This window comes from Lagenorhynchus albirostris, chromosome 12 (genome assembly GCF_949774975.1).
Source record: "Lagenorhynchus albirostris chromosome 12, mLagAlb1.1, whole genome shotgun sequence".
In the NCBI taxonomy this organism is placed as follows: domain Eukaryota; kingdom Metazoa; phylum Chordata; class Mammalia; order Artiodactyla; family Delphinidae; genus Lagenorhynchus; species Lagenorhynchus albirostris.
Window position 1 is genome coordinate 66,402,880 of NC_083106.1, and position 27,048 is coordinate 66,429,927.

At 46.9% G+C, this 27,048-nt stretch overlaps 1 protein-coding gene across 4 annotated transcripts in view; it reads right to left on the reverse strand.

Moving 5' to 3' along the window:
• Positions 1 to 27,048, reverse strand: part of ANKRD6 (ankyrin repeat domain 6) — a 217,670-nt gene that overhangs the window by 42,753 nt on the left and 147,869 nt on the right. For 3 of the 4 annotated variants that reach the window (XM_060168181.1, XM_060168180.1, XM_060168178.1), the window contains 10 exons: positions 24,638 to 24,736; positions 22,895 to 22,993; positions 19,155 to 19,253; positions 17,664 to 17,762; positions 15,174 to 15,272; positions 13,860 to 13,937; positions 9,303 to 9,407; positions 7,852 to 7,986; positions 7,359 to 7,544; positions 6,745 to 6,897 (listed from right to left, as the gene is read on the reverse strand). In XM_060168181.1, the coding sequence (XP_060024164.1) occupies positions 6,745 to 6,897; positions 7,359 to 7,544; positions 7,852 to 7,986; positions 9,303 to 9,407; positions 13,860 to 13,937; positions 15,174 to 15,272; positions 17,664 to 17,762; positions 19,155 to 19,253; positions 22,895 to 22,993; positions 24,638 to 24,736 (1,152 nt within the window). The remainder of the gene's footprint in view (positions 1 to 6,744; positions 6,898 to 7,358; positions 7,545 to 7,851; positions 7,987 to 9,302; positions 9,408 to 13,859; positions 13,938 to 15,173; positions 15,273 to 17,663; positions 17,763 to 19,154; positions 19,254 to 22,894; positions 22,994 to 24,637; positions 24,737 to 27,048) is intronic. The other variant, XM_060168182.1, reaches the window with a different exon arrangement.

Genomic DNA, 27,048 nt, shown 5'->3' on the forward strand with positions numbered 1-27,048 from the left:
CACATGCCGCGGAGCTACTAAGCCTGTGCGCCAGAACTACTAAGCCTGTGCTCTAGAGCCCATGCTCCGCAACAAAGAATAACCCCTGCTCGCCACAACTAGAGAAAGCTTGCATGCAGCAATGAAGACACAGCCAAAAATAAAAAATAGTAAAAAAAAAAAAAAAGAAGAAGAAAAACATTTTCGGAGAAATGAGAAAATCTGAATATGGATGGATATTATGCAATTAGTGTTAATTTTCTCAGATATGAAAATGGTACTGTGTTAGGAAGGACAAAACCCTCACTCTTAGTCAATGTGCTGTGGAGTACTTAGAGTGAGGGGTCAGGACCGTCTATGGCTAAATCTCAAACAGTTCAGCAAGAGAACAAAAAGTGTGTGAGAGACAAAGCAAACGTGGCAACATAGTAACGACTGGTTGAACCTAGGTGGAGAGTGAACAAGCAAGCTATCATTTCAACTTTTCTGTATGTATGCTAACTTTCAAAATAAAGGTGGAAAAATAAAACAAGACAGACATCATTATATTACTTTAGTGAGCAGTGGGAAACGGGTGTAAAGCACACAGACATAAAAAGACTGGAAGAAAATAAACCCAAATATTAATAGTGCTTTCTCATCATAATGGGCTCATAGGTGATTTTATTTTCCTTCCTAGTTTTCATATTTTTAAAAAATGCTCCATAATGGGTATATGTTATTTTTATAATCAGAAGCAATTTAAACATGCTCCTAAAAAATGTTAAGTCAATGCCTTTAAAGGAATCACACATCATCTGGAAGATGGTGGAGTAGAAGGACTTGCTCGCACTCCCCCTTGCAAGAGCACCAGAATCACAACTAACTGCTGAACAATCATCAACAGGAAGACACTGGCACTTACCAAAAAGATACCCCACATCCAAAGACAAAGGAGAAGCAACAATGAGACAGTAGGAGGGGCACAATCACAATAAAATCAAATCCTATAACTGCTGGGTGGGTGACTCACTAACTGGAGAACACTTAGACCACAGAAGTCCACTCACTGGAGTGAAGGTTCTGAGCCCCACGTCAGGCTTCCCAACCTGGGGGTCTGGCAATGGGAGGAGGAATTCCTAGAGAATCACACTTTGAAAGCTAGTGGGGTTTAACTGCAGGACTCTGAAAAGACTGGGGGGAAACAGAGACTCCACTCTTGCAGGGCACACACAAAGTAGTGTGTGCATCAGGACCCAGGGTAAGGAGCAGTGACCACATAGGAGACTAAACCAGACCTAACCTGCTAGTGTTGGAAGGTGTCCTGCAGAGGTGGGGGGTAGCTGTGGCTCACTACAGGGACAAGGACACTGGCAGCAGAAGTTCTGGGAAGTACTCCTTGGCGTGAGCCCTTCCAGAGTCCGCCATTAGCCCCACCAAAGAACCCGGGTAGGCTCCAGTGTTCGGTTGCCTCAGGCCAAACAACCAACAGGAAGGGAACCCAAACCTACTCATCAGCAGACAAGTGGATTAAAGTTTTACTGAGCTCTGCCCATCAGAGTAACACCCAGCTCTACCCACCACCAGTCCCTCCCATCAGGAAACTTGCACAAGCCTCTTAGATAGCCTCATCCACCAGAGGGCAGACAGAAGCAAGAAGAACTACAATTCTGCAGCCTGTGAAACAAAAACCACATTCATAGAAAGACAGACAAGATGAAGAGTTAGGGCTATGTATCAGATGAAGGAACAAGATAAAACCCCAGAAAAACACGTAAATGAAGTGGAGATAGGCAACCTTCCAGAAAAAGAAATCAGAATAATTATAAGGAAGATGATCCAGGACCTCGGAAAAAGAATGGAGGCAAAGATCGAGAAGATACAAGAAATGTTTAACAGAGATGAACAATACAATAACTGAAATGAAAAATAAACGAGAAGGAATCAATAGCAGAAGAATTGAGGCAGAAGAACAGATAAGTGACCTGGAAGACAGAATGCTGGAATTCACTGCTGAACAGAATAAAGAAAAAAGAATGAAAAGAAATGAAGACAGCCTAAGGGACCTCTGGGACCACATTAAACACAACATTCACATTACAGAGGTCCCAGAAGGAGAAGAGACAGAGAGAAAGGACCCGAGAAAACATCTGAAGAGATTATAGTCAAAAACTTCCCTAACGTGGGAAAGGAAATAGCCACCCAAGTCTGGGAAGCACAGAGAGTCCCATACAGGATAAACCCAAGGAGAAACATGCCGAGACACATAGTAATCCAACTGGCAAAAATTAAAGACAAAGAAAAATTACTGAAAGCAGCAAAGGAAAAATGACAAATAACATACAAGGGAAGTCCCATAAGGTTAACAGCTGATTTCTCAGCAGAAACTCTACAAGCCTGAATGGAGTGGCATGACATATTTAAAGTGATGAAAGGGAAAAAACTACAACCAAGATTACTCTATCCAGAAAGCATCTCATTCAGATTCAACGGAAAAATCAAAAGTGTTACACACAAGCAAAAGCTAAAAGAATTCAGCACCACCAAACCAGCTCTACAACAAATGCTAAAGGAATTTCTCTAAGTGGGAAACACAAGAGAAGAAAAGGACCTACAAAAACAAACCCAAAACAATTAAGAAAATGGTCATAGGAACATACATAGCAATAATTACCTTAAACGTGAATGGATTAAATGCTCCAACCAAAAGACACAGGCTCGCTGAATGGATACGAAAACAAGATCCATATATGTGCTGTCTACAAAAGACCCCCTCAGACCTAGGGACACATACAGACTGAAAGCGAGGGGATGGAAAAAGATATTCCATGGATATGGAAATCAAAAGAAAGCTGGAGTAGCAGTACTTATGACAGATAAAATAAACTTTAAAATAAAGAATGTTACAAGAGACAAGGAAGGACACTACATAATGAGCAAGGGATCAATCCAAGAAGAAGATATAACAGTTACAAATACATATGCACCAAACATAGGAGCACCTCGATACAGAAGGCAACTGCTAAGAGCTATAAAAGAGGAAATCAACAGTAACACAATAATAGTGGGGGACTTTAACACCTCACTTACACCAATGGACAGATCATCCAAACAGAAACTTAATAAGGAAACACAAGCTTTAAATGACACAAGAGACCAGATAGATTTAATTGATATTTATAGGACATTCCATCCAAAGACAGCAGATTACACTTTCTTCTCAAGTGCGTATGGAATATTCTCCAGGATAGATCTCATCTAGGGTCACAAATCAAGCCTCAGTAAATTTAAGAAAACTGAAATCATATCAAGCATCTTTTCTGATCACAACGTTCTGAGATTAGTATCAATTACAGGGACAAAAACATAAAAAACACAAACACATGGATGCTAAACAATATGTTACTAAATAACCAACGGATCACTGAAGAAATCAAAGAGGAAATAAAAAAATACCTAGAGACAAATGACAATGAGAACACGATGATCCAAAACCTATGGGATGCAGCAAAAGCAGTTTTAAGAGGGAAGTTTATAGCAATACAAGCCTACCTCAAAAAACAAGAAAAATCTCAAATAAACAATCTAACCTTACACCTAAAGGAACTAGAGAAAGAAGAACAAACAAAACCCAAAGTTAGCAGAAGGAAAGAAATCATAAAGATCAGATCAGAAATAAATGAAACAGAAACAAAGAAAACAATAGCAAAGATCAATAAAACTAAAAGCTGGTTCTTTGAGAAGATGAACATAATTGATAATCCATTAGCCAGACTCATCAAGAAAAAGGAGAGGACTCAAATCAATAAAATTAGAAATGAAAAAGGAGCAGTTACAACAGACACCACACAAATACAAAGCATCCTAAGAGACTACTACAAGCAACTCTATGCCAATAAAATGGACAACCTGGAAGAAAAGGACAAATTCTTAGAAAGACAAACCTTCCAAGACTAAACCAGGAAGAAATAGAAAATATGAACAGACCAATTACATGAAATTTAAACTGTGAGTAAAAATCTTTCAACAAACAAAAGTCCAGGTCCAGATGCCTTCACAGGTGAATTCTATCACAAATTTAAAGGAGAGCTAAAAGCACCCATCCTTCTCAAACTCTTCCAAATATTTGCAGAGGAAGAAACACTCTCAAACTCATTCTACGAAGCCACCATCACCCTGATACCAAAACCAGACAAAAATACTACAAAAAAAAAAATTACAGACCAATATCACTGATGAATATAGATGCAAAAATCCTCAACAAAACACTAGCAAACAGAATCCAGCAGCACATTAAAAGGATCATACACCATGATCAAGTGGAATTTATCCCAGGGATGCAAGGATTCTCCAATATATGCAAATCAATCAATGTGATACACCACATTAACAAACTGAAGAAGAAAAACCATAAGATCATCTCAATAGATGCAGAAAAAGCTTTTGACAAAATTCAACACCCATTTATGATAAAAACTCTACAGAAAGTGGGCATAGAGGGAACCTACCTCAACATAACAAAGGCCATATACGACAAACCCACAGCAAACATCATTCTCAATGGTGAAAAACTGAAAGCATTTCCTCCCAGATCAGGAACAAGACAAGGATGTCCACTCTCACCACTATTACTGAACATAGTTTTGGAAGTCCTAGCCACAGCAATCAGAGAAAAAAAAGAAATAAAAGGAATCCAAATTGGAAAAGAAGTAAAGTTGTCACTGTTTGCAGATGACATGATACTATACATAGAGAATCCTAAAGATGCCACTAGAAAACTACTAGAGCTAATCAATGAATTTGGTAAAGTTGCAGGATACAAAATTAATGCACAGAAATCTCTGGCATTTCTATACACTAATGATGAAAAATCTGAAAAAGAAATTAAGGAAACACTCCCATTTACCACTGCAACAAAAAGAATAGAATACCTAGGAATAAACCTATCTAGGGAGAAAAAAGACCTGTATGCAGAAAACTACAAGACACTGATGAAAGGAATTAAAGATGATACAAACAGATGGAGAGATATACCATGTTTTTGGATTGGAAGAATCAATATTATGAAAATGACTAAATTACCCAAAGCAATCTACAGACTCAATGCAATCCCTATCAAATTACCAATGGCATTTTTTACAGAACTAGAACAAAAAAACTTCAAATTTGTATGGAGACACAAAACACCCCGAATAGCCAAAGCGTTCTCGAGGGAAAGAAACGGAGCTGGAGGAATCAGGCTCCCTGACTTCAGACTATACTACAAAGCTACAGTAATCAAGACAATGTGGTACTGGCACAAAAACAAATATAGATCAATGGAACAGCATAGAAAGCCCAGAGATAAACCCATGCACCTATGGTCAGCTAATCTATGATGAGGGAGGCAAGGATATACAATGGAAAAAAGACAGTCTCTTCAATAAGTGGTGCTGGGAAAACTGGACAGCTACATGTAAAAGAATGGAATTAGAACACTCCCTAACACCATACACAAAAATAAACTCAAAATGGATTAAAGACCTAAATGTAAGGTCAGATACTATAAAATTCTTAGAGGAAAACATAGGCAGAACACTCTATGACATAAATCACTGCAAGATCCTTTTTGATCCACCTCCTAGAATAATGGAAATAATAAAAATAAACAAATGGGACCTAATGAAACTTAAAAGCTTTTGCACAGCAAAGGAAACTACAAACAAGATGAAAAGACAACCCTCAGAGTGGGAGAAAATATTTGCAAACAAAACAACTAACAATGGATTAATCTCCAAAATATACAAGCAGCTCATACAGCTCAATATCAAAAAAACAAACAACCCAATCCAAAAATGGGCAGAAGACCTAAATAGACATTTCTCCAAAGAAGACATACAGATGGCCAACAAACACATGAAAGGATGCTCAACATCACTAATCATTAGAGAAATGCAAATCCAAACTACAATGAGGTATCACCTCACACTTGTCAGAATGGCCATCATCCAAAAATCTACAAACAATAAATTCTGGAGAGGGTGTGGAGAAAAGGGAACCCTCTTGCACTACTGCTGGGAATGTGAATCGGTACAGCCACTATGGAGAACAGTATGGAGGTCCCTTAAAAAACTGAAAATAGAATTACCATATGACCCAGCAATCCCACTACTGGACATATACCCAGAGAAAACCATAATGCAAAAAGACACATGAACCCCAATGTTCATTGCAGCACTGTTTATAACAGCCAGGACATGGATGCAACCTAGATGACCATCGACAGACGAATGGATAAAGAAGATGTGCATATATACAATGGAATATTACTCAGCCATAAAAAGGAATGAAATTGGGTCATTTATAGCGACGTGGATGGATCTAGAGACTATCATACAGAGTGAAGTAGATCAGAAAGAAAAACAAATATCGTATATTAACGCATGTATGTGGAACGTAGAAAAATGGTACAGATGAACCAGTTTGCAGGGCAGAAATAGAGACACAGATGTAGAGAAAAAAGGTATGGACACAAAGCGGGGAAAGCGGCAGGAGGGTGGGGTCGTGGTGGGATGAATTGGGAGACTGGGATTGACATGTATACACTAGTATGTATAAAATAGGTAACTAATAAGAACCAGCTGTATAAAGAAATAAAATTAGGAAAAAAAAGAAATCATAGGTCTCTTTCCCTGACAGCCTGCCCGACATGCTCAGGGCAGAGTCTGCAGAACAGAAAGGTGTGCTGAGGTCTGATTTCATTTTCTGCCAGGACACCACGCCATTGGAAGGATGGCAACCGCTTACTTGGTGCTGGGTCTTATTCTCCATGTGCCCCAGCTTCGTGTTCATCTTATCCTGAACCGACACCAGCTCTGCTTTGATCTCCTCCACAGTTGCCTCCAACTGATTCTCCAGCTTGTTGATCAGGGGTTCACATCGACAGCCATTTATTGGGGCCTAAGAGGGAAGCCAAAAAGGAATCAATCCAAGTCGTTCGTTCCTTCTGAGAATATGTGTCTGTCAGTACACCAGGGGACCACACGTGATGGAGGAGACTCATCCCTGTGGTAACTTTGGACTGACAGGCCAAGCCTTGGCTCCGTAGACGTTAAAGAAGATTCAGAGAGTGTAACATACGGTCCCAGTCCTCAAGCTGCTTTTATCTACTATCCGGCCTCAAGATTATCTATGCAGTACCTAAGGATGGTGCAGAGAGCTTTGTAACATCCCTGTGCTCTCCAGGCCTACGTGGCAGGAGGGTACTGCACAGTTTAGGTGGAGAGGGCCAGCTGGCTTATCTTCAAAGCTCATGCCTTCTGTAGTCACCACTGAAAGTGGACATTAGCCCCCAGCAACAGGGTTACACAGACACCTCGCTTACAGCCTACAGTCCTGCCCTGACAGGGCCCGGCAGGTACCTGCATCACTTTGCCGTCCTTGCCCCGGTACAGCGTGTAGAGCTGGTACGCTCTGAACTCGTGGGGGGCACCTGGGGGTGAACAGCGATGCCTGGGCCTCTTTTTAGGGTGACTGTGAGTGTGCGAGCTCTTCTGCTGTCCAGGCTGCTGGTCTGCTGGTGGGGTGGGGTCAGAAAACGCTGACGCCTGTGGGAGAGAAGGCGACAGCCACCGTGAGCGCCGTGACATCTGCGAGCCTGATGCCCAGCCGGTGGCTCCCGTCCGGCCCGCCTTGCTAGTCTCTCAGCGTTCTACGCCAGGTACGTGTCAGAGAGTCGTACCAGCATGCTTACCTTGTGTCCACAGCCGGCCAGGGCCGAGTTCTATGCTCTGGCTGCAAACCAGCAAGCAAGGCAACTGCAGTGGCTTTTTAGCTGCTGGGCATGACGCTACCCCAGGGCCCTCCGCCAGCCCTCCTCCCAGCCCTCTTGGCAGCTCTCACGTGCCTCCTGACCTTGGGCCTTGACTTTTTCTGCCTGTTGTCCTTTGCTCTGGGCTCCGGGGAGGCAGACAGGAAATCTTCTCTGGACTCTTCTTTTCTGGGTACAGCCTGTTCACTGCTATGGGTGTCTCCTGCTGAGACACTTCCCTACAGAGGAAAAAAAGCCCAGAAACCTCTTCTACTTGATCCCCCAGCCTTTTTCAATAATGGCATAAAATTTCCCAGCCTCCATCCACTAAAGGATCCCTGGGAATCTTTTCCAATGACAAATTTCAGACATAGGAAGCACTGCTTGGTGGTTTTAACTGAACACCTGTGCTTTTCCTGGTGAGTTGAATGTTTGGTTTTTCATTTATTAGGTGCCAAACTAGATATTGCCTTGGGTCTAACTCTATGTTCTGCAACTTTAGGAACGTAGTACACACAAAACACCTCAGCATTAGAGATTTTTTTGGTCTTTTACGTTTCAACAAAAAGACAACGCCACTCAATCTTTGATCTTGGACCCTCACAGTTCACAGAGGAGGGAGAACCTTCTGAAATGAAAAAAAAAAATCACATTTCTGGTCCTTGTGAGAACTTTTACAAGTTACTATGTACAATTCACACACAGGAACCAATGCGAGTTACAATGCCTTAACCCTGGAAACTGGTAAGATTTTCAAACAGAGAGAAAAACAAATAGTTGGTATGAAATTTTATGTGCCAGAAGTTGTCTCTATATCCTAGTCTTCTTCCTGGGACAGTTGAAAGGCATGGTTCACTCCAGGGCTGCTGTGCACAGCTGTGCAAGCTGTTCACTGCACAAAGGCACCTAGCCGAGGGCACAAGTGGGGCTGAGGGAGCTGAAGTCCACCTTGGGCTCTATTCACCATACGTGCCCTGTGCTAGGCTGGTCTGCCCAGAAGGCATCTTTTTCTAATTTGCACAGAGGAGCCGTATGGGCTAGCACAGCCTCTGTTCACTCCCTAAGCGGAAGGAGAGGCAACAAGCTACGCCACTGGTCCTCCAACTGTAGTCCACATTGGAATCACCTGGAGGGCTTGTTCAAACACAGACTGCTGGGCCCTACCCCAGAGTTTCTGATCCAGTGGGTTTGGGGTGAGGCCCCCAAATTTGCCTTTCTACCAAGGCGCCAGGTGACAAGTGCATCCACATTTTGAAAATCTCTGCTCTACGTGATGAAGGGTGCGGTGCTGTCCACATGGAAGCGACAAGGCCACGGATGCACAGGGCTCGCAAATACAGCCACACAGGGTGCTGGAAAAGACGGGCGGCATGGGAGAACACGGCCTGAAATCGTGGAGAGGAGAAGGCCAGAGGCCAGAAGGAAAGACGGACAAGATTTGAAGGACCCCGAGGAAAGGAGAGACAGAGGAGGGCCCGGCAGCGTCAGACGGGCCCGGAGGAGGCAGGGAGACAGTTTCCCACCCTGGAAGTGGGCGGGAGGGCTACCCCCCCACCTTGCTTTGTGCCACATCATCTCTCGGCACAGACTGAGCTCTCCTCTCTTCCTTGAGCCTCTCTCTCTTTTTCCTCAGGCTTCGCCCACGACTGAAGCGCAAGACCTGAAGGAGGCAAGAGGCATCGTTACAAACCACTGGTGTGCGCGGACCTAATGGAGCCTCCGGCCGAGCGGCGGGGGGTGGGGGGGGGGACCAGGCGTTCACATCAAACAAGCGCCTCTAGACCACCCACTATGCCTCCTACATCCTGTGCTGGGCACTTAGGGTCCCAGAGACGGCAGGACATCATTCCTGACCTTGGGCTCACGGTCTAGGACAGCAACACTAACAGGCACTTAGCGATGGGCCAGGGCGTCCACGTAGGTGTGAGCAGGCCGTGCACGGCTCAGCTCCAGGGAGCATGGCTCACATAGACTAGGATGTGAACGGTGTCCCCTGGAGTTGTGCGACACAGCAGCCCTGTGCCAGGCACGGTCTATCTTGGGACACTGGACCTGATGTAGCCCATCAGATTTTCTCTTGGCCAAACTGTATCCAAGTCATATTCAAACATAACATTAATTCGAGCCTAACTGAGATGTACCTGTGAGCCATGGTACCAACCACGGGGCAGGAGTCTCTTCCCCCAAAAGAAGGCTGTGGTCTGCCCCTTCGAGGGCAGAGAGGTGGAATGGACACAGGCAAGTACACGTGGGACCCCACAGGCCCAGAGGGGCCCAGCAGCAGCTAGCTGGGGATCTTCAGGCAAGTGATTTGACCTCTCTGTGCTCTGTCTTCTCAACGTGAGAATGGGGAACTGCGGGAATTAACCGAGACAACGTAGGTGGCCGGCGCGCCTTGGACCAGTGGTCCCTGGGGGTGTCTCCACCTGCCTGGGGGCCTTAGAGTGCTCAGCTGGAAGAGATGGTTAATCACGGAGTACAGACCTGTGCGCTGGTGGAAACCTGCAATCCCTGGCTCAGGTCCACACCCTTCTACTCCAGACTCCCTACTCCTAGTTCCAGGGTTCACCCCCCCTTAAAAAACCCAAGGGGGTCCAGACGGTGAAAGCACTTTCAAGGCCACACTATCTTTCTGCAATAAAACAATATTCCACTGTCTTCTTATACAGATAGATAAGGGCTCTCTGAAGTTCAGCCTAGTGTTTTGCATCTCAATGTCAGACTTCCTTCTTGTGTTCATTAAATTCAAGTGACACATCAGAGGACAAAAAAATCCTCCACGGGCAGTGGGTACCTCCTAAATGGAGAATTCCTGACAATACCTGACTGCAGCTGAACCGAATTTTTAAATTATATACTCATCCCCTAAAGCCAGCAGTTCTGGAAGTGTCCAGGGACCCGAGTCCGTGAGGTTAAGATTATTTTCATAATATTACAACGACATTGGCATTTTTCATGCTCATTCTCTCATGAGTGTACTGTGATGTTTGCCAGAAGCTACGTCAGTGACACTACAATAGACTGCAGGCAGCAATAAAAGATGTCAGAATTCTAAGTAAGACAGTAAGGACGTGAGCAAACAATGTCAAACAATGCTACTCTTCTCATTTTTGTTTTGAAAAAGTTCTTTTTCACAAAATGATGCTATTTATGTTGCTACAAAATGGACTTTTCTTAAATGAATATCTTTAATATTTCTAAATTTTATTTTCAAATACGGTAATTATTGATAGATATAAACTCCCATAAACAGAGTTCTTTATGGGCCTCCGTAATATTTAAGGAAGTAAAAGGGTCCTTAGACCAAAAAGGTCTGAGAACCAATGTCCTCAGCTAAATTTTAGACTCAGTAAGAAGTCGAGTCTGATGAAGGGAAGTAAGGCCCGTTGCTCATCTGCTTTATAGACACTTAGAACAGGACACAGCTCCAGAATCAGCCTGAAATTCACTTTCCAAAGCATTTGTGAACCACATCAATCAAAAATAAGAAGTAACACTCACTTCACCCAAACACAAAATAATCAGAAAAATTCCATGTTATTAGCCAATGAAAACAACTCTGCATGGCTCACAGCCTTTCTCAGGCCATCCACCAAATGTACCATCATCAATCTTTCCCACTTCACAGAAATCAGGAAATATTGATCTTAAGGCCTCGGAAAGAACTATCCTTAGTACTGCTGTGAACCATCGAAATCCATGGTCAACTAAGGGGCCAAGGCAAGGGGATTTCTCGTTTCAGACAAGACCATTTCTATAACCACAGATCAACAGGACAGTATGCATGCAATTTTATGCATATTCCAAAGCTTTTTCTTTGCACTGAAAATAAGGGTTAGTATGTACAATTATGTAAAAAAAATAAAAACTTTAAAAATATCCTATTTATTTGCTATTCAATATGGGTGTGGAAAAACTAGCTTAAGTCATTTTTTTTTTAATGGAAATGCTAAAGGAGAACCACACAGGAAAATAGTCCACAAGACAGCTTTATCCCTGGGAATCGAGATTCCTGGGCTCTGGAAGATAAATGACAGGCAGGTTAAAGGCACATCAACCCTCGTGTGCCGGGGGACCCTCCATCCCACAAGACTTGATGATCCTCACGTGGCTGAGCACGGAGCTAGCTGTCCATCAAACTGCCAGGCACTGAAATGCCAGGTAACTAACGGATTCTGACACTTATATAGCACCCTGTCCTCTTTTTTTTTTTTTTTTGCGGTACACGGGTCTCTCACTGTTGTGGCCTCTCCCATTACGGAGCACAGGCTCTGGACACGCAGGCTCAGCGGCCATGGCTCATGGGCCCAGCCGCTCCACGGCATGTGGCATCTTCCCAGACTGGGGCACGAACCCGTGTCCCCTGCATCGCCAGGCAGACTCTCAACCACTGCGCCACCAGGGAAGCCCCCCGACCGTGTCCCTTTTGATCTGCAAGAGACTAGCTTTTTTTTTTTTAATCAGGATTCCCAAAGGTGATTCTGCTGAGGATTTGTTTGCAAACAGCTAGGCAGAGGTGGAGCCTTTTTCCAAAGGAGTACCCGACTCGCACCTGTCAGGAGCTCTGTGGATTTTCAGAGCCCACTGAGAAGGACCTTCTCCACAGGCAAGAGAGTGATTGATTTTGCAAGAGACAAAAATCTTAACCATTTCCAGAAACTGCTAGTTATATCAGGCATGTTTTTAAAACTTAAATGGAATCAAGGCCGTGCAGAACCCCAGGCTGGCTGGGATTGGGCCATGGTGCAGCAGGCTGGGGTCCAGACTCTCCCTCTAGCTCCCTAAGACTTTGTCTTCCTGCAGCATTAGCCAGAATAAGGTGGAAAACCAATCAGTGTTTGCTGTAAGGTAAGAGACTAGCTCTAACTGGGAAATAACCTAAATGTCTAACATTAAGGAAATGGTTTAACAAGATACTGAACAGCAACCAAAGAAAGAATATTATGCTTCCACTGTGATAAGTAACTGTAAAGACTACAGAACAGTTTCCTATTACACTTAGGATAAAGGGCGTAATACCAAAGAGTATACACATTGTGGACACAACTATATAAAAATTATGTGTCTGTGGAAGGTACTATAAACAGTTATTTCAGGGTACTAAAATTATAAATAGCTTATAAATCATCACTATTAAATTTCTTTGTGACTTAGATCGTTTCAACCTCAACTAAGATATCAGTCATCTTCTTAAATTGAATGATGGCCAATATACCATTATTTAATAAAAAATGAGAAAACTATACGGTACTCAACTGCCTCTAGTGGACATTTACGGCTTTGTCTGCCCAGACGGATGCCTCATCCCACCTCTGTCTGGGAAATACTTCTCTTCTAACCACGTGGTCAAACGGATGCCACCATCTTCCTAAAGCACCTCTGCCCCACCTGCTCTAGGCATTTGCCCCAAGCTCGCCAATCATGATCTTCTCCTACGATGTTTTACCGTTTTTATTTATTTTTTGGCCGTGCCGCACTCCATGTGGGATCTTAGTTCCCTGACCAGGGATTGAACCCACGCCCCCTGCATTGGAAGCACTGAGTTTTAAACCACTGGACCACCAGGGAAGTCCCTCCTATGATTTTTTTTTTTTTTTTTTTTTTGCGGTATGCGGGCCTCTCACTGTTGTGGCCTCTCCCGTTGCGGAGCACAGGCTCCGGACGCACAGTCCCAGCGGCCATGGCTCACGGGCCCAGCTGCTCCGCGGCACGTGGGATCTTCCCGGGCCGGGGCACAAACCGGTGTCCCCTGCATCGGCAGGCGGACTCTCAACCACTGCGCCACCAGGGAAGCCGCCTCCTATGACATTTTAAACTGGAACTTTTCCCTGGCTGGGAAATTATGATTCAGGAAACTGGTTGTGACAATGATCCAGCCACAGAGAGGAAATGATGCCCATGGATGAGAACAGCCTGCTGGGCCTGAGATCTCTGGTTCCAGGTATCCTGGAGGCTCATGTGGATTCCTACACTTCCTGCTGCCTGGACAGTAAGCCCATCTGTCCCCTTCTTAAGTTGGTCTGAATTGGCTTCAGTAGATGGCAACCGGGGAATCCCAACGACCCTGCTGACCCCGCATAATCAATACAATGGAAAATGCAAAAAATCCTACCTGGGGCGCTTTAGTGAGGAGGAGAGCAACTTCCGGATTATTGTGGTAGCGGGCAGTCTCCAGTGGAGTCCGGCCTGCCTAAGGAAAGGCAAAGGGAGGACCAGTGAGTACGGAACAGCAGCCCCACGCATGCACAGCCCAGCGGGGACAGCTCTCCCAGGAACTAGCAACCCGGTCACACCAGCACCTACACATGTGCTCAGCAAAACACAACCGTGCATGTGACATGGTCCTGCTCTTGAGTCTCATCCATCCAACGGGGAGCCCAGTCACACCTGAGGACACAGGCACACGGGGTAAGTGCTGACCAGGTGAGCAGTAGGTGTTCTAAGAGACAATGGTCAGGGGCACTGCTCACCCAGGAAGGCTTCCTGGAAAAGGGATTGAGGGAGGTAAACAAAACAAAACAGATGGGGTCAAGGTGGAACATGTCACTTGAGAAAACACAAAGCATCATAAAAAACCAGCCAAGCAATACATCTTCCGGGAGTACAATGGAGAAAACACCTGGAAGGGCGGATCAGGGCCCAGCCACAGAGTCTCAGGAACTGGACTGTGAAAAACATTTAGGAAGCTATAGCCACAACAGAGACTCTAGAGAGATTAAAGCCCAGACCAGGAGTTGAAAACAGTGGGATTCAAAGGAAGGGAAAGGTGCTCATGGCATCATGGGAGAGGTACCACCAATCCAGGTACTAGAGCTGGGAGGGGGGACTACCAGCCTCGACACCCCCAACTCCCCAGACAACTGTTCCACCCCCAGTGCCCCACGAGTCTGTGCAATTTCAGGAGCACAGAGATCACAGGCCAACCTCGAGGAAGAGAGGGTGCCTGAGCTGGTGCCTGCTATAGGATGAGAGGGGGAGGGGAGGAGGGAGACATTGAGAGAGAGGGCGTGAGAGAAGGTGATTTTAGAGAGAAAGCAGTTGGAGTTTTGAGGAAGATTAGCCTGGTGGCCATTTTTCTGAGGACTACATCTGTTTAAAAGGCCTGGAACTCACTTTCGGTAACATCCACTTGCCAGTTTACTTACACACCCCTGACCCTTTTTCACATGCCAGGACATGCTCGCTGAGTTGTCTGAAGATGAGCCCTCAGGGTTTGTAACTCGTGGAGCTGCTGAGAGCAAGGGTCCCCTCAAGTCCATCCCCGCAGGCCCCAGGATCGTGGGGTCAGTGCCGCCCCATGGTCTTCCCGAGCGAGCCTGGGTGAGGCTGTGCTCTGGAGTCCGCAGGGGGTGGGGCAGCAACAACAGGCCCTGATCCAGAAAGGGGTGGGAACACCTTTAGAAACCACTGTTGCAACTCCACTTACGTTATTGACAATGGTCCCATCTGCTCCGGCTTCCAGTAGGATTTTAACCACCTTCTTGTGACTCAGGGCGGCAGCAATATGAAGTGCTGTGTCTCCAGCCTGAAATCAATCAGAAGAAGGCCGGCTAAACCCCATCGGATCGTGGCCCACAGGCCTCCGGCGTTTTAATTCCATGGCCTGGCGGTGGCTTTTCAAAGTCAAACTAAAATCTGTCTTAGACTGACTGACCTTGGCTAAAGTGTTACGTGGTTCTTTTATTATTTTTAACTCATACTTCATTTTTTATTTTTAAAATTTATTTTATTGAAGGATAGCTGATGTACAATGCTGTGATAATTTCTACCGTATGGCAAAATGATTCCATTTTATAAATATATTTTTTCATGTTCCTTTCCATTATGGTTTATCACAGGATATTGAATATAGTTCCCTGTGCTATACAGTAGGACCTTGTTGTTTAAATGTGGCTCTTTTGAAAGAGACTCTGCAACTGAATGAACTTATGCACGAATACCACATTCCTTTCTGAGTGGAGAGGCCAGAAATCACAGGACAGGATTAAATGCAGGGGGCAAAGTCATGCTGGGCCTGGGTTGCTGGGAATGGTGGGACCTGACCTGAAAGGCAGGATCACAGGCAGGTAGCCAGGAGCTCTGGACCCTGTCCCTCTGCCCAGGCAGGGGGTGCGCAGAGAACCCCTTGGTTTCTGAATTAGAATGAGCAGAAGCTTCGAAGATGGCTACCTGCACAGGCCCTGGAGTAATATCCCAGCCCTGCAGCCATCCTCAGGGATGTGAAAGGGCCACCTGGAATCATCCTGCAGGCCAGGGTGTTTTGTTTGGGTGGAGTCACTGAGAATCAGTATTCGCTTAACACCAGATGTTTTCAAACTCTTACCAAATAGCCTGTAAGTTTTTTGTTGTTGTTTTTAACAAAAAAATATTTCAATCAACTGTGAAAGAAGGCTATGTCAAATACGGCTTGGTGGGCCAGTTCCACATGCAAACTGTTTTTAATTCCCAAACAGAATGACATAAGTAAGTCAGACCAATATAGAAGTGAAATCATTCATTCATTCCTGGCAGGTGAACAAGTAAAGCATGAAAATCCCGCCATCCCAAGGCCCTCCTTCTCTGGTAAGTAGCCGAAGAAAGCGTTCATTTCATTCCTGAGTCACCTAGTTGTGTGTTTTGAGGGAAGCTCTGGAGCAGTGGTTTCCAGACTCGCCTGCTCATTGGAATCAGCTGGGAAGCCTTAAAAACTACTGATGCCTGGGTCCCACACAGACACTGATTTAATTGGCCTGGAGTGTGGCTTGGGTCTGATGATTTCCCAAAGCTGGCAGGTGACTGTAATATACCACCCAGGTTGAGAAGCAGCACTGGTTGGCGAGGGCTGTTTGGGGTAACCTGATGAACCTAGAGTCCATGGCGAGGCTGGAGAATGACAGATTTTAGCTATTTTATTAGGTCAGTGGTTCTCAATCCTGTCTGCACACTCAGGCCAGGAGTTTTTTAAAAATACCATTGCCTGGGCTTCCCTGGTGGCGCAGTGGTTGAGTCCGCCTGCCGATGCAGGGGACACGGGTTCGTGCCCCGGTCCGGGAGGATCCCACATGCCGCGGAGCGGCTGGGCCCGTGAGCCATGGCCGCTGAGCCTGCGCGTCCGGAGCCTGTGCTCCACAACGGGAGAGGCCACAATGGTGAGAGGCCCGCGTACCGCAACAAACCAACAACAACAAAAAAAAATACCATTGCCTGGACCTCACCCCAAGATGTTCTGATCATTTATATTGGGGTGGGACTCAGGAATGGTATTTTTAAATCCTGTAGATTCTAATATGCGGCCAGGGTCAGTAACCACCATTATAGGGTATTTTTAATCTGAATCACAATCTAACTTTTTTTTTTAATTTCAGATTTACGTACCCAAACTCAGAAAAGTCAAACAATGCATCACTTAGGTATAGGTATCAATAAATAACAAGACAACTTTTTAAAAATCCATGTAACTACGAAAATCACATTTCCACAGAACACTAACAATCACAGATTTCAAAACCCCAGTATATGGCATAGCTACTGATCAGGTGCCAAACTTTGCAGAAAAGAGAGACTCCCTCAGCTCACATAAAGGTGGCAGTTCAGGTAAGAGAACTCAGGAGTCATGAGACACCTGATGCCCTTCCTTATTTACTAAGCCACTCTTTCTTGTGGGTTTCCTTTTTAAAAATCACACTAAAAACAAAACCCACAGCAGGATCTCCAGAAAATGTTCACTATGCAAATGTGGTGATATGAACTGGAATGCTAAGGGCATGCTTTCTCCAGGAGGCCAGATAAACCAGGGCCACAGGAACTCCATGGGTCCTGCAAAGGCCAGCACTGGCCAAGTCCCAGGCTGGGAAAGGACACCGCCCCCCAGCAGCCTCTGCTCCCGTCTGTGCCAACACACCTGCAGGTTAACCATGGGGAGGACACATGCACTGACCTGGTTCTTTTCATGGACAGAACAGAAAGCACTGAGGAGGAGCTTAATGATGGACAGGTGATTATAGCGCGCAGCAACGTGCAAACAGGTGTCGCCTGCCTGCGGACAGAAATCAAACTCTAAGCACAGTCTGAGCAGTTACAAAACAGAGAAGATAAAAAGAAAATATCATTTAAAAGCTGGCAGGCTAGCATATATTCTTTAGAAGGTAACAGCCTGAATTGTAAGCATCTCCTTTATCACAGACGCTCACTCCACAACTCACAGCCCTTTTCTGTCTGCAGCCCTGCTTTTTCCCCACCATGCAGACTGTTTCAGGTTTCGTACACTGGATGCCTGCTCCCCATGAGACCTTCGCAAGAGCTAAGGGAGGCTCTGCTTAGCTGGCACTTACTAAGACTCAGCTGACCCCAGCCTCTCCTAAGACCCAAAGGCTCTGGAGTAACCCGATTAAGAGCAACAGCACTGCTTTGGAAATGAGACTTTCCCATCACAGATCCATCATGGCTGAGAGGGCCAGGAGAGCAGGGTGAGCCGTTGGACTTTAAGAGCGTGTACTCTAAAAAATTCAAGTGCATCCCATTTTAGTTGGACCCCAGTATCCCATGGGGAGCAATGTAGTCTAGGGAGCTGATGAGGAAGCAATCGCTGAGCATAAAACAGGGCATTCAGAAAAACTCAGGATCAGGACTTTCCTTAGTCCTGCTCCCAGAGAGAAAACAGCAGAACTGGAGACAACGTGGTGACCTTCTGCAGTGCTCCCCTGGCGTTTCCAGTCAAGCTCTAGTTCTGTCTAGAGATGCTGGCCGTCAGCACAACCTTCTCCCCCCGGATTAAGAAGGAACCAAGCTCAAAGCTGAAGTCCAGAGCATTCTCAGAACCACTTTAGATGAGCCTGCCCCCAATCAGGGGGGCCCCGGCTAAAGCCATTTTTGAAAGAAGCCTCAGATTCTCTTGTCACATGGCTGAGACACGGGCTTCATGAAGGAAATGCAGTTCTGTGGAGGGAGGAGCACCCACAGCACCTTTCAGGTCAGGCACCTCTAAGAACTACTGGCCCATCAGCTCATCCCAAGGATGCCTCAGTAATGGATTTGTAGACGCCGGGCATGGAGCATCAGAAGGCCTCCCAGGTATAGCATCAACCAATATTTGCTAAGAGTTTTCAGGACGCCTCTGCGGGCAGAGGCGTCCTGAAAACAATTAGCTTCGTTCCTAAACTCAAATGCTAGACACCTGCTGTGGGCAATAAAACAGCCTGCAAGGCTGAGGGGCAAGGGAGCAAGGATGGGAGAAAAGCAGTGTTTCCGAGTGTTGAGTCCTCTTCCCATCCCCCTAAAGGACCCCTTAGGAATTAGCAAAAAATGAATACTTTCTCGGCAGCCCCCGAACCCTTTTTACTGTCTACATGTGAATACTCTAGCATGCTTGCAGGGTTACTTTCCGAGGCGACATGAGACAGCGCGAGGGAGGTCGGTTTTGTCCACCCACGTTATTTTTGAGGTCGGCGCGGGAGCCGCCCAGCAGGAGGACGCGTGTGCTCTGGGCGTGGCTATTCTGGCAGGCCAGGTGCAGAGCCGTGTTCCCCGCCTGGGAGGGAAGCAGACAGAAGGAAGCACACGTTAGCAACCCCTCCTCCGCGGGCCTGCACCGGGCAGGCCTTGCCGGGGGCCGAGGCTTACTCACAGAAGAGTCAAGGCTCACGTTCTCTGCTTCCCGATCGGTGGTCCCAGGGCTTCAGTGGCAAGAACATTTAATTGGGAATCCAAACGCACAGAAGAGTCACATCGCTCATAGAAACCTTGGTTCCAACATCCTGGCTCTGCCACTTAACTCGTTGCAAGCTACTGGGCAAGGCTCTTAATTGAATTCCTTACCTGTAAAATGGAGCGTGACTCCTACATGCTGAGGCTGTGAGGATTGATTCGGAGGGCCTAGGGGAGCATCTTCTTAATGGCAGAGTGCTGTGCACGTGCACCAGGTTGTTCCTCTTAGCGACAAGAGGAACACAGAGGAGAGCTGTGTTAGAGTGGCTGTTGGTTGGCTACCCTACCGACAGAGTCAGGAAGGCAAACAGGCCACATCCGACACTGCAGGCTAAAGGCTAACAGAATTTGCAAGCCTTTTTAAATCTTGGTTTTTTCTTGAAACATCAAAATTTAAACTACGGACAAGGCCTCCACCCAACAGGCCATAATACAACTGCATCTGTCACTTCCCACACAGATGGAGACCCTCTTGCTTTTGGACTCTACCTTCAAGGTCAAAATGGCAACCAAAGGTCAGAATCATGTCCACAGTAACGTTGCAGAAAGAATTTTTGACAAGAGAACTCTTTGAAACTGGGAATAAGGCCTGCAAGGCTGCTGCTAACCCCTAGAAAAGCAACAAGAGAAACAGGCAACGTGATTTGGTGTCTGCCTACAAGGACTCAGGAGATTAAATACATAAGCTCAATGTTTGTTCTGCTGAGCTTAAAAGCTGCGTCAGGCCTGCAGCTGCGGGCTCAGAGCTATCAGCCTGCCTGCTTAGGGCTTTTCCCTGGCCTGCTTTACTCCTCTCTGGATCACACAGCACTGTCTGCCCATACTCAAGGATGGTTTATATTCCTTCCCTTTAAAAAGACGAATGAGTTTTTAAAAATAAAGGAAAACTGTGTGCTGCTGGGTCACTCACTCCCCTCTCACCACCTTAGCTCTAACCAGCCTGGGCAGTCTTCCTTCCTTGCTGTTACCTCCAGGAACGTGGTGAGTTCTAAGCCCGAGAGTTGCGGGAGCTCGTCCGTCAGTCATCAACCCGCGGCTGCAGTCTGGAGTCACCTGGTGGGGGGCCTTTAAATAGACCAGTGCGCAGACGCAACTCTGATGGCCCCGCCCCAGGGGGTGGGGCCAGGCCAATTGGGTGTAGGCACTGAAAGGCCGGCATGCTGGGAAACTCCGCCCCCAACTCAGGGCAAAAAAACGGTACAGCTGGTCACCCCAGGCCTGGTCATCAGGTGGGTTTGGTTTTCTCCCCTCTCCCAGTGTTTTTAAAGTTTCCCGGGAGATTTTAAAGCGCAGCCAGGTAGAGAACCACTGCTAGCTTAGTCCTCCAAAATGAAGGGTCTGCCCGTGTTTTAAACACTCCGCTCCCTGTGGCAAGGCTCAGGGCTCAGCTTGGTATGATTCTCAGTGCACATAGAGAAGGTTGTCTCAAAGCTGCTGGCTTCGTGGGAGTCATTAAATGTGTTGAATAAATGACTGAAATAAAAGAAATCTGATGGCTGTAGAAATATACCAAAATTTACTTTGCCAATAAAAAAAATCAATTATGCTGAAAAGCATTTGGATGAAGAAAATGAAAAGACATGGGTTAGAATACAGATTGTGGTACATCCATACAATGGAACGTTACTCAGCAATAAAAAGGAATGAACTAATCACACACGAAACAATATAAGACTCTCAAAACCACTGTACAAAGTGAAAGACTTCAGATGCAAAAGGCTGCAATATCAAAACCTGAAATTAAAAACAACTGTGACCTAGGTAGATATACATAGCAGGCATTTTCCCCACCCTGAGTAATGAGTACTGATCTCCCAGACAAGGGCTGCTATACTTTGCCGAGTAAGGACTTTTCTTATACAACGGAATACTATTCAGCCTTTAAAAAAGAAAGAAATCCTGTCATTTGCGACAACATGGGTGAACCTAGGGCAATACACCAAGTGAAATAAGTTAGGGAAAGACAAATACCGTATGATTTCACGTCTACGTGGAATCTAAAAAAAAAAAGATGGACTGGTAGAAACAGAGTAGAAAAGTGGCTGCCAGAAGCTGGGGTGTGGAGAAATACACAGAGGTTGGGAAAAAGGTATAAACTTTCAGCTGTAAGATGAACAAGGCCTGAGGATCTAATGCATAACGTGGTGACCACAGCTGATAACACTGTCTTCTATAATTGAAGCTTGCTAATTGGAGAACTTAAATGTTCTCACACACACACAAAAGGTAAATACGTGAGGTGATCAATGTGTTCATTAACCCCTGGGAATTATCAAATCATCACGTTGTACACTTTGAATATCTTACGATTTTATTTGTCGATTATACCTCAATAAAGCTGGGGGGAAAAAAAAAGAGAAGGACCTTCTAGAGGCTTCCGCAGAGGCTGTGGCTGGTGCAGAATGGAAGTCCCTCTTCTGGGACGGCACCTCACCTGTGCTTCCAACAGCCCCTGCTGCTTTATCTAGAGAGAGGACACATGGCTTCCCACACAATACTTTTGGGGCCCTGCAGGGGACAGGTGGGAGCGTGGTGGAGACCCACCAGGGCTGGTTTACGGCCCTAATTGTGTCACAAACGAATCACGTATCTTACAAAAGACTACTAGCTCCCAGCTTAGGCCTCCCTATCCATTAACTGGAAACCACCTACTTCGAGTTGGTATAATGTTCCAGACCATGTACCACCTGGAAGAAATGGAGAGCCACCAGCGTGCCGGGCAGTGACCCAGGCATTACTGGAGGTGTTACGATGCATGGCTTGCTGCTTTCCTCAAGCTTTCGGCCCCTGAGGGAACCATGAGAAACATTTCACCAGTCAACACAGCACAGAGCTGTGTGCAGTCCAAGACAGCCCCCTAAAAAACCGCCCGATGGGCCTGTGGGGACTGGGCTGGAGGCCAGTGGGCAGAAAGGAACAGGGTACCCCCGAGGGAGGGGGCAGCGGGAGGGGATGGTGAGCCCTCACTGCTGTGCAGGAGGTACACGCCAAGCTCTCCCAGAGAGACAACAGCAACAGAGGCCGAGGCCACTCTGGGGAGGCCCCAGGCAGATGGGCCAGTATGCTGTGAAGCTTCTAAACTAGTCCAGGGACACACTAATAACGAGCACGGAAGGAGAGGGACGGAGGAGAGAGGGGTGACAGAGGACAACGAGAGAGAGGAGAGGCTGCTGTCCTTTCCTGTCCCCGCAGGACAGGGCTGGCCCCCTCAACCGCACACTCATAGACCGACGGGACAGCAGGGAAGCCGCAGCGCTCACGGGAGGCCGGGGCCCCAGGTAGGTCCTCCTCCCCCCCACGTGGACCCCGTGCATCGCTCCCACCGAGGAGCTGCAAGCTTTCAATTCCCACCAGGTTCCGCGGCCCTGAGCCCTCGCCCTGCTCAGCGAGAGGAGGCTCCCGCCGGGAAGGCAGGCGGGCGTCCTCACCTGTGGCCGAGGGGATCTAGCACCTGCCGGGCCTCACCTTGTTCTTGGCAAGCACGTTGGCTCCTGCTTTAACGAGCAGCTTGGCAGACTGGCTGAAACCGTGCCAGGACGCTTCGTGCAGGGCCGTGTTCCCGTCCTGGGGAGCACACACAGGAGAAAGCACATGAGCTGGGCCCGATCCGTCTCACTGCCGTCAACAGAGCACACGGTACTTCAGGGCACAAGCAGGGGCCTTTCTCCGCCGGGGCTTCTCACCTGAACCACAGAACCCAGGCAGTGATTTGAGTGGTCAGTTTCTCCACTCTTCCAGAAACGGTACCTAACAAGTACCGTTCCAGGTGCGTTCTAGATTTAGGATGTATTACAGTGGATGACTTCAGGCATTAGGGCTTGAGTCTCTCCGGGAACCCAGGGTGAGAAAGGCTCCAGGGCCCATGCACAGCTCATATGTAACAGAAAGTAGCATCAGGAGATACAATGCCCCTTTCTCCCCACCTCTATGGCCCCTGAGGGCCTCCTGTGCTCTGCTCTGGCCCCAGAGAGAACCCTGCAAAGGTCAGGCAAATGAGTCCACCTTCACAAGTTCCAGGGCCCCAAGGGCAGACAGGTAGATTCCACTGCTCCTTTTTCTTGCCCCAAATCTAATCTCTCCCAGTTTAATCCAAAAGCCTCAGGGCCCCAAACAAATGAGCAGGCACTGAGAACAGTGATCTATTTGTAAATAAGGTAAACGAGTGTCCTCAACGGATGGTTTTTCAATAGAAATCAACCCATTAAACATAGCTTGTATTTGCTTAACTTACTATTAAAAAAAGACATATTAAGTGCAATGAACTGCATGGGGTGGGACCTGGGATTAGGGGTGAGGGGACGGGGGCACAGAGAGGAGAGATGGAAACGTCCTCCTGGCTGTTCCAGGCCAGGCACAGGGCCGTCAGCTGGGGGCAGTGCAGGGACAGTGTCCAACTGCGTCCAGGCTCTGGCTTAGACATTCATTCAACACAGTAAGCCACGGGCCTGACATTGCTGACACCCGCAGGGGAAGTCTAGGGTCTCGAGGGCTGTACCAAAGGCCAGGTGCTGGGAATGGTGGTGGCGGATATGTGGCCCGGAAGCAGGAAGCAGAAGAGTGAAGGGGGTCCCGGGTGGGAACACTTCTGGGTGCTGGTAATGACCTCCTTCTCGATCTGGGGGCTCACACAGATGAGCTCAGGCAGTGCAAACTCACTGAGCTGCACACGTATTAGTTGTGCACCTTTCTGTATATGTATGTTACACTGTAATAAAAGGTTGTTTGCAATTAAGTGCAATCTGGCCTCTGTCCACTTTTTTTTAAAGTCCCATGTTTTAAGATGGTTTGACAATTTAAAAACACTGGGACAATTTAAAAACACTATGTCATGGGGATTTTTTAAAGACTTCATTTTGCTTATTTTCTCTTCCAGTGTAGTTTAAATAAATTAACTCACTCCGTTATCTTAAAAAAAAAAAAAAGGAAACAGAGAGGCTGGGGCACATCCCTTCCCCCACCCCGGCCTCCAAAGGTCACTAATTCTAGACTTTTTTCTTCACCATTTATATTTATGTGGTTGCCCACTGCTGCCACAGAACAGAGGGATGAGTTTTTTAAAAATTCAATATCAGATACTCTTTCAGAGGAACCCTGGGACGATTTCCTCATGTTAAGGCATGAGAGCTGACTCAGGAATGACAGCATCTCACGAGCTCGGCAGGTCCCAAAGAGGGTCCTCAGGCTGACCTGTCCCACTTCCCTCCTCACCTTGTCCTGTCGGTCCAGAGCACAGCCCTCCTGGATGAGCGCCGCGATGACCTCAGTGTTCCCCACCACCGTGGCCCGGTGCAAGGCGGTCTGATCCCCCTGCGGGTGGCGGGGAGACAGGGACAGCAGTCAGCCCTCCCCGGCCCCTCACCACTCGCTCCCTCCCTCCACCCGACACAGGGACATCCCCATCACCGCATGCCAGCCGGGCTTGGTGGGCTGGTTAGTAGACAGTGCATGCCTGGAGAGTCATTTTGTTCACAAACTCAGTGGTAACCCTAAGCCAACTGCAGAACAGCCCTGGGCCACAGAGCCGACCTCTGGATGAGGGCCACGCCAGGGGACAGCAGTGTGACTGTCACATCTGTGAAGACTGGGTCAGCGGGCTGGGCTGTGTGCTGTGCAATGGAACCAGCAATGCCTGGAATCTCTACTCCCTGCGGAGGCCTCCCGTTCCCCAGGGTCAGAGGACTCACTGGCCTGCTCTGCAAGCTAGCGGCACTCACGACCGGAGAGCGGGTGTACGTGTTGATTGGCCCTGGCCTAGAGCAATGCAGGGGTTACGCTAGGACATCTGAGGAGGCCAGGGGCTCAGGCTGTCACTGCACGTCTCTCAGAAGCCTCTCCTGATGTTTCAGGACAGCATCCTCGCTGATTTATGCTGCATTTGACCCCCTTCTCTGTGATCAGATTCCTGGGATTGCTGACCTGCTTTTTCTCTGTCAGGGCGCCAAAGGGAACTTGACTCTTCCCCTAATTGCAGTTGAGAGAAGGACTAAAATCCCAGAAGTAAGACCGTCAAGTCTGTAGCAAGAGAGAGTTCTGAAGTCTCTGAGGGCACATCTTATCTCTGACAGGCACTCAGGATATCAAGTCCAGCCTGGGGCGCAGGCTTGAATGGGGAGATGAGTGAACAGTGTGGAAAACTCCTGGTGGGACGGAAGGGGCGCAGGGCAAGGGGGTCAGGAGATGTGCGTCACGCATAGCCTTGGGAGACACCTGTCACCTTGCTGGACTTCAGGTTCTTCACCTGTGAAAGGAGGCAAGGTCCCTCCCTGCCCTTCTTGGGGTCTATGATGTGGTTGGCAAGAGTTTTACATAAACAGTTTTCTGGTGGAACACTGGAGGGGCAAAGGACATGCCCTGGGGCACTCCTGGTCCTTAGCCCGAGAGAGGAAAGACAATTAGAAGACAGAAAACATGGAGGATTTTTAAAGAAGGATGCACTGCTACCTATAAACTGCCTTAATCAAATGCTGATTCTACTTACATCCCCGGAACCTGTAACAAATGACAATGTACTTTAAAAGCACTTAATCCAAAAAAAAGTTCTGGGGATGGATGGTGGTGATGGTTTTGTAACAATGGGAATGTACTTAATGCCACTGAACTGTACACTTAAAAATGGTTAAGATGGTCAATTTTATGTTATGTATAGTTTATGACAGTAAAAAAGTACTTAATCCTATTTAAAAACCAAATTCACATTCTTAAAATTTTTAAAAATCTCCCTTTAAAAATCCATGAGGGGAGGGACTTCCCTAGTGGCACAGTGGTTAAGAATCCACCTGCCAATGCAGGGGACATGGGTTCGAGCCCTAGGTCCGGGAACATCCCACATGCCGCGGAGCAACTAAGCCCGTGCGCCACAACTACTGAGCCTGTGCTCTAGAGCCCGTGAGCCACAACTGCTGAGCCCACGTGCCACAACTACTGAAGCCCACGCACCTAGAGCCCGTGCTCCGCAACAAGAGAAGCCACCGCGATGAGAAGCCCGCACACCGCAACTAGAGAAAGCCAGCACACAACAACAAAGACCCAACACAGCCAAAACAAAAACAAAAAAAGAAACATGAGGGGAAATGATTTTTATTTTCTTCCTTATACTTTTTAATACTTTCCAACATTTTACACATATAATTTCTAGCATCAGGAAAAACTGCTATTTATTAAAAGTCTAAGCTGTACCAATATACCAGGAAAGGGACTGTCCATGTCTCAGAAGCTTTTCTCACTGTTCATTCTGCAGTGATGGATCCAGACCTCCACCCTCCCATTACCATGATTCCATCCACTGTCCACTGCATTCTGTCACCAAACCCTCCCCTTGGAATCCTAAGCTATTATTCCCATTACAAATGAGCTTTAGCCTTGGTTTTCTTCTCACCCACCTTTCCAAGACCCCTTACTCAAAGAGGACCCTTTCTGTGTGCCATGCAGTCAAAAGCAGAACATGGCCACTGGGTCAGTGTTTGCACAAGGTGTGCGAAGCCATCACACCTCGTCTTCAAACAACTTAGGAAGTGTTTCCAGATGAGGTGTACTTAGTAATCATGAAAAATTGCCCAGTCTTAACTTTTTAAAACTTCTCTGAGAATCTCCAAGACTGCCTGTTTCTCTACCAGCATGGT